Source organism: Falco peregrinus, chromosome 2 (assembly GCF_023634155.1).
Source record: "Falco peregrinus isolate bFalPer1 chromosome 2, bFalPer1.pri, whole genome shotgun sequence".
NCBI lineage: Eukaryota > Metazoa > Chordata > Aves > Falconiformes > Falconidae > Falco > Falco peregrinus.
In genome coordinates this window covers 14399949-14408000 of record NC_073722.1, presented here as the reverse complement: position 1 = coordinate 14408000, position 8052 = coordinate 14399949, and the positions used below count along the sequence as shown (strand labels likewise).

General features: G+C 49.7%; 1 protein-coding gene across 5 annotated transcripts in view; it reads left to right on the top strand.

Annotated features, from left to right (window-relative positions):
* The first annotated feature begins 5131 nt into the window (after positions 1 to 5131).
* ZNF827 (zinc finger protein 827) overlaps positions 5132 to 8052 on the top strand; it is a 106426-nt gene continuing 103505 nt past the window's right edge. For 4 of the 5 annotated variants that reach the window (XR_008745786.1, XR_008745787.1, XR_008745788.1 and 1 more), the window contains exon 1: positions 5132 to 5603. Coding sequence is in view for 2 of the 5 variants with exons in the window: in XM_055795868.1 (XP_055651843.1) it covers positions 5561 to 5603 (43 nt within the window). In the remaining 3 variants the exon portion in view is untranslated. The remainder of the gene's footprint in view (positions 5604 to 8052) is intronic. The other variant, XM_027795196.2, reaches the window with a different exon arrangement.

The window sequence follows — 8052 nt, the reverse complement described above, 5'->3', positions numbered from 1 at the left end:
TGGTGCAAAAAGGTCAGGATGGGAGCAGATATTTATCCTTTTTTATTTCCACATTTGTAACTGTAATAGCCCTGAGCTAAGTCTTCCAGTCCTCAGTCGACTAAACAGATTTTTTCTCATCAGTTCAGAAATTGCTTAGTATTTTATGTTGTAAAATATTAATTTATTTTTTCTATATTTAATCTGTGCTGGGTAGGATGTTGCTGGCTGAGATTTGGGGGAGAAATTTTGCCTGTCAAGTATCTGTAGACTTGAGTCTAATAGTCATAGGCTCAAGTGAGTGTTTTTTCAAAACGTGCTTATGGAAAAGGGATGTGAAAGAGATGGTATAGTGAATTACAGAACTGAAAAGCCAGCTGCACATACGGTAAGATAAGAATCACAGGACATCCTTGGTAAACCTGAAAAAACATCCCATAGGATTTGAGTAGTGACAAAAAGATGTGGACTCTAATGTATTTCCTCTCCAGACCTGTAGACAGCGCATTTCTGGCCTACAATATCTAGGATTATATATCAGCATGGGTTTAAGGCTAGCAGCCTTTTTAATTGAAATTAGCAGCTATATCACCTTTCCTAGGTAGTACACTGTGCTAACAGTGGGAAGATACAAACATCATGGTTCTTCTGAGGAAGTATTAACGTGTTAAATTTGCATTTCAACTAGAAGCATCTTGTCTTTAAATTACTATAAAATGATTATGGCTAGTTTGTTTGCCAGGATTTAGACAAGGTTCTTAGAAAAGCAGTTGTGGTTTAGCTAAGAGATGCAGGATATATTGAACTCCTGTTTCTTGATGCCTTTGCACTCTGAGGCTGCAAGATTGTATTGGAGTTCACAAGAATCTTGGTCTTGAAGAATATTCCCGATTCAATCTGCTCTCTGTTCACAAGCATGGCATAGGCAGCTAAAGAGTTGGGAGAGCACTGCCAGTGATTTGCAAAAGAAGTTCTCATCTAGGTTGCTGGGTAGTTCACTGACTGTGGTCATTTCATTTTCCTTTCATTTTAAGAAGGAAGAGGTTAAGGACTTTGGGGAAGGAGAACTTGGTTGCCTTTTACAAAAGCTAAAGCCTGTCTGTCATTTAGGATCCACTAGTTGTGCAACTCCACCTCCCACTTTCTAATTGTTATCTGTCCCAAGATAATAATTGTCAGATAGTAATGACTTCTGATCATTGTTTATTGGCCTTTGTGAAACTGGTTGGTCGCTTTGCCAGTCACTAACTTGTCGTTATTTATTTATATTACAAATCCATTACTTAATGTTATATGCTTACAGAGCATTTGCAAACATGGATGGAGGTATCCATGAGCTTTTATCCTATGGATTTGTTCATCCCCTTGTATCTGCCTCTTAAATGCTTTAGAACAAAGATAAGTTTGTATTCAAAACTTGTTTACATGATTGATTCATAGTTACTGCTGAGCATAGAGGTATTGACATCATTAAAATAGAAAAGAGGAGTTTAGGCCATTAAGGGTATCCCTCCAAGAGATGTGAGAAGGAGAGCATAATTTTGATGAAAAAGTGTGCCTTGTATTAGATACTGAAGATACAGAGGCTATAGGCAAGTGTCTTCTATGTTCAACAGAAAACTAATCTGAAGATAGTACCATTAAAGAGAGCCCATGGAGCCTGAGTAGCTCTTCTCTGCGTGCTCACAGGCACACAGCTGACCTGACCATCATTTTGGTAGGCTGTATTTAAGCAGAGGTGGCCTAATAACGTAGTTTGGTTTGATGCCCAAGAACTGGTTAAAATGGTCCTGTTTGTCCACTCAGTATGCTTTTTTTAAAAAAATCTGAGCCTGGGAACGGAACTCTTTAAAATTTCAAAGAATAGTGCAAGGATGTCAGCTAATTTTTAAGTTTCTGTTTAGCAACCTTTTCAAGTATTTGCTACATTACATAAAGATAGTTTGGATGCTAGACATCCTGCAAAGGTTTTAAGAATGTTACATCATTTATTACTGTGTAAAATCTTATTTACTCAACTTGTTTCATTTTTCTCATGTGTAAGTGAAAAAAATATTTACTTTGTTCAAAAGCAGTTTCTGAGGCTGAACTTAATTCATATGTGTAACTAGGTTTGGTGTTTGGAAGGTGCCATACAATCATTACTTATTAATAGCGAGACCTGCAGAAGCAATGCATTATTTATATTATGTTATCTCTGGAAGACCCGCAACTATTTTCTTGTGTTTGGACTAGAAATGTTCAAAAGTATGGTCAGCTGACTTCATTCTTTTTTGTACTATACCATGAAACATATAATGGAAGATTATTTAAAAAATGGCATTATACCCTTAGTCATCTTCCTTAAACCAATCTATAAAAACATGTAAAGTTAGGGCTGATGTGTCTTTGATTTTGATGTGATGGCTGGATACGATCTGCTGATGAGGACAGTATGTGGAGTAATGCAATTGTTAAGGATAGGTATGAGGAATCAAGTTCTTCCCATATAGTGCGTTTTCAGGCGTGAGATTAGAAACTTTTCAAAACCACAGTATATAAAGTTTCTCCCTGGTAATTCATTCAGCCATTGGGATTTCTTTCACTGCAGAAAAGGCTTAAGTCTTGGCCCACTAAACTCTTAGGCAAACTGTTGGGATGTCTATCTAAGCCAAGGTCACCCTCGGAGAGATTTAGTGCTGCTCTATTGCTTGCCAGTCCCCATGGCCTTTTCAAAGAGCTGTGTTCCTGTAGTGTCTTTGCTGCAGCCACCTCAACTCCCCTAAAGACGGTTTCGAATGATGGAGGGGGGAAAAAAACGACACAGCATGTTGTAAATTAATGCTGACAGTGTCAACATTAATTTATGCCAGAAATGCATGAGGAATAGAGGGTGGAAAGAATGATGATGCAGAACACTATTTCCTACAACCCATTCTCCTGGAGCACCTGAAGGAGGGCTGCCACAGCAGCGGTGGATCAGAGCACAGAGCCAGTATTCTTTCCCCTTCTGAAGTGGCTACTTTGCGGCCACCTGCACAGATAGGATCATTCTGACAGGCAGAAAGCTACTGCTCACAAAGCTGGCTTAGTTCAACACAATTGCCATTAAACCATATTTAAAAAATAATTAAGGGGTTTAGCACTGCAACTCTTACTAGGGAACGAAGTTCTGTTGCTAGTCCCAGGCATGCCAAAAATTGAGGTTTGTGAGCAACAGTAGAGAATGCCTCTGATACTTTTGTTTATAGTTATTAATGCTATACAAATCTCTAAACCCAACATAATCTGGAGAACTCAAGGAAAAGGCTGGACCTAAATATACTGAGGGAATTCTGACTCTAGTCTTCTTGATCATCAGTAAGAGTAAGCTGTTTGGATACATCTCCACCCCCAAAAATCTCCAGTCCTGTTTCTGTCCATTATACGCTTTGATTTTTACTTCTGGATTAAACGTAAGTAAACCTCTCCATGAAAATGAATTATTTTACCTGTGTTGTGAGATGATAGACTAGCTGAAGTCAGAGGGAGTCTGTCTCAGCAGAAGTGTACTTTGTACACATGGTTTTAAAACTCAGACTTGCACATGCATGCTTGTGAACCTGAGATTCTCATATATGTAATCTTTTAAATCTTATTTATGATTTTTGCACACATCCCCTCCCCCCCTAAAATATAGTCGTGGCTGTAAAATGGTTATCATATTATTTGAAAACATTGTAACTTGAGGTGATTAATAGTATAAGTTGACTCTTTTAAAGATTTTAGGTTGTAAATCTGCAGTTTTGTGTTTTCCTAGACAGTTGGTTTTTTTGGTTTTGTGATTGTTTTTTTTTTTAAAGTATTTTGAAGTTAGGATAAAAAATTATGTGATAAAATGATCAGCCAGGCTGTCAAAAGCAAAAAAAAAAAAAAAATTCTAACAGGTATACATGCTAGAATAATGCATTTTTTTATTATTGCAACATCTGACTGATGATTTAGATTATGTATTCTGCTAAGTTCAAAGTTTCCTTACACAAAGAGAGAGCTATATGAAACAACCATGCTTCAAACCATTTTACTTCAATTGTAATAACAGGTTTTAGAGTTTAAATCATTAACAACCTCTGTGTGAACTTTTATCCAAATGACTGCAAGTCACAAAGAGAGCACTTCTCTCTCACGAAGTACCTTTTGTGCTTTAGTGAGACCCAATCCCTCTTTTTCTTTTTTTCCCCCACCTTCATGTCTGTCTTTGAAGAAAGATGTGTGATTTGTGAAGTAATGGAAGTGTGTATCAGTTAATGAAAACTGCTATCCTGGCTTCATAATGCACGCCAGAATTGCTTCAGGATAAAGCTTCATATACCTGCATTACAGCAGGAAAAAAGTAAATTTCAGAAGTCCAGATTGCTGTGTGCACTGTAGAAGTATCATGTAGCAGTTAAATCAACCATTAGGGGTGACCTAATCTTGATTTCCTCCCCCCCTCCACACACACACACACACACACACTTCTCAAGGAGTTGTGATGTTCATACTGCTTGCATTCTTTCCACTTTTTAAAACCTACGCTAGAAATTGTCAGAACCTGGTACTGAAACAGCCTATCCACATCCTGACTTGCCCACCTTCCCTTCTGGCTTATTTTGTACACTGAATCTGACAGGAGGGAGTTGTGTATGACCACCCTCGCCCCCCCCATACTGAAGTTCAGTTCCAGTAAGCCCCCCGGCCCCTGTGCTTTGTGAAGGAATAGCTGAACACATGCAAGAAATTCTATGGGGTTAGCTTTGCGCTGCTGGTACAATTTATCTTTTCTTTCTAACACAGGATGACAAAACGTCTTAATTTAAAAAAAAAAAAGCTTCTTGTTATTATTTTCTTTCCCACCAGAAATAAGGCAGTTACGCTGCGAATGGTCGAGACAACACCCCCACCCCCCTTTTTTTTTTTAAGAGCGAATTAGGAGCGGGTGCAGGACTGGGGCAGCGCATCCTCCTCCCGCACCCCGCCGGCGCGCAGCGGGGGCACCTTCCCCTTTGCTCTGCCCGGCCGCGCGTGTGTGTGTGCGTGTGTGCGCGTGTGCCCGTGCCCGCCCGCCGGGGTGTGTGTGTGTGCCCGTGCCCGTGTCCCTGCCTGCCTCCCGCCGCCTGCCTGCCTGCCGCCCGCGGGCGAGCCGTGAGCGCCGCCGCCGCCGCCCTTTGATCCCGCCGTTAGTGTTAGTTAGGGGCCGGGAGGCGCGCGGGGCGCAGCCCTCGGCACCGCCGCGCCAGCCCTCGCCCCGGCCCGGCGCCCGGCGCCCGCCCGCCCGCCGGGAACACATCCCCGGCCGCTGAGGGATACTGCGACCGGGGACAAGCCAGGTGCACGACCGGGTTGGGGGGGGGGGGGAGGGGGGGGGGAGAGAGAGGAAAAAGAAAGAGGGGGAGAGGGAGCCCTTCGCGGTGGCTCCGGGAAAGCTGGCTTCAGCCCCCTTTACCCCGGCGAAGAGGGAAAACCCGCCCCGGTTAGCAGCTCCCCCGGGGGGCCCGGCTTTGTGCCTGTCTGTGCCCCCCCCCTCCCGGTCTTATTTGATCTCCCGTTAAACCAAGGAGGAGAATGTGAAAAAAGGGGGAAAATGCCCAGGAGGAAGCAGGAGCAGCCCAAGCGCCTCTCTTCACGTAAGTGCCCCCTCTTTTTGCCATTTTCTCCTTCCTCCTCTCCCCGTCTCCTTCCCCTCTGCAGCCGCCTCCGTCGTTTCGTGCATTAGTTTAGGGTTACAGAGGTGAAACTGACAAAGACACAGCCTGGGTTATTCCCTTTTAGGTCTGAGCTAAGGCAGCCATGTTGGTGATGAACAGCCTTGTGCCCTTTTAATTTTTCCTCTCTCTCCTTTCCCCCCTTCTTTCTTCGCGTCTCTCGCCCTTTCCTCCCTCTCCCTCCCCTCGCCCGTGATTGTGCATTTGTGTTGGGGGGGGCGGTGTGGGGGGGGGGGGCGGTGTGGGTTTCTCTTTGGGGCCGGAGGGGGGGGTGTCTGTTTTATTGGGGTGGGGAGGGGGGCTAGCACCGGAGGGGAGGGCGGCGAGAGGGGAAGCGGCTGCTGGCGTCTTGTGCGGAACCAGCCGAGAGGTCCGTCCCCGGCTAAAGGTTGCGGCGGGGCTGGGCGGCCCGGGAGCGGGGGGAGGCGGGCAGCAGCCGCGGCGGGGGCCGGCAGCGGCGGGGGCGCCCCACACCGACCCCACGGCCACCCCGCAGGGGGCTGGGGCCGCCGGCGGCGGCGGGGGAGGGGGCGGCGGAGAGGCAGACCGTGGCAGGCGAGGTCCCTGCAGAGCAGGGAGAGGCGGCGGCGGGCTCCGGGCTCCTCCTGGCCGCAGTGAAATGAAGGGTCAGGCGAGCCAGGCGAGACTCGGGCTTCGGCGGCGCTGCCCCAGACGAGAGCAGCAGAGCACAGGGCTAAAGTGCATCCCGATCCTCCGCCTGCGGGCACCCCGTGCGCACACGCACACATCCCCTGACACAGCTCACCCTGCCCTGCTCCTTCGCGCTCCCTCCCCCCTCCCTGCCTATTTTCTCCCCTCTTTGCAAAACAGTTAACTTTTCTCCCGCTCGCCCCCCCGCCCCCTCCCCCTTGTATTAAGTGCGAGGCAGCTGTTGAGAGGGAGGCGGAGGGGAGGGGTAGGGACCTAAAAATACCCTGCCCCTGCTTGGCCCCAGGGTTGGTTTAAGGAGAGCGGGGGGTGGATGGAGGGGTCATTTGTCTGTCTCCGGCACATCTGCTCCGAGCGTGCCTGCAGCCCCTCCGCGCTGGGCTCGGGGCAGGGCGAGAGCTGAGCCGCCGGTGCCGGAGCCGTGCTCGGTCACCGGGAGTTCACCAGGGCAGCCCCGGCCTCTGCCCCCGCGGGGGGGGGGGGGGGACACACCACCGCTGCAGGCGGAGCGCAGCCCGGCTCCCCCCCCGCTCCGCTATGCGGGCGAAGGGGCTGAGGCAGCGCTCCCCCCCGCCCTTCCAGCACCGCCACACGGGCCGGGGATGGGGGGACGGCGCGGGGGGGCGGCACTTGCAGACCCGCAGATATTTCTCTCTCCTTTTCCTTTCCGCCGGAGTCAAGGGCCTGAGTTGCGGTGGGGTTTGGGGGGGGGGGGGGGGGGGGTGTCGATGGTGGGTTTTTTGGTTTGTTTTTTGCCCGCCTTCCCCCCCCCCCCTTCCCCTTTCCTTTGCTCTCGCCGTTTGCCCCCGCTCAGCCCTTTCGCAGTCCGCCCGCTAGAGGAGACGAGCCGGCCGCCCCGGCGCTCCTTCCCCGCGCAGGGCGCCGGCCGGGGCGGCTGGCACAGGGAAGGCGGCGGGAGCGCGGCGGCCGCCTCTGCAGCGCCCCGGCCCCGGCGCGGCGGGCGGGGGCAGGGGCCAAGCCCGGGCGCGCAGGGCCTTGCGTGGCCGTGGAGGGGCGCTTCGGGGCGGGAGGGGGGGCGAGCGCCGCCGCCCCGGTTTGGCAGGAGCCCTGCGGGAGCGGGGAGGCGAAAAGGGGCTGGCGGGGCGGGAGGAGGCGGTGGGGCGGGCGCTGCGGCCGGCCCGGCGGCTGACCTTGCCCTCGCCCCCGCCCCGGTGCGGCTGCCCTCCGCCTGCCTCTCGGGCTGACATCAAACCTGGGTTCCATTTTAGCTCGGTCGGGCGTGCCGCTCCGGGCTGGGCTTCGGGGGCTGGGCTCCGGGGGCTCGGCTCCGGCGCCGGGCTCCCGCCTGCCCCTGCCTCCGGGTTGCGGCCGAGGCTCCCCTCGGCCCCGACCTCCTGACCGCCCGCGCCGGGGGAAGTCACGGCTTCTCCTGGGCTAAGGAACAATTGCCTTCATTGTGCAAATGGAGTTGTGCATGTGCTGGTGGGGGGTGTTGTTTTGGGGTTTTTTGTTTGTTTGGTTTTCGTGGTTTTTTTTTCTTTTTTTTTTTTCCTTTTTTTTTTTTTTTAATTTTTAAACGCACGGCCTAATTTGCAGTTCTTTTGGATAATTTTTAAGTTCAATTCATGGGATTGTTTTTCCCTGATGTGCAAAACATGCACATGCTATATGTCCCACACGAATGCTACTTTTTAATGGGATTTGTTTATTTTAATTTCTTGTACAACTAGATTGCACTAGA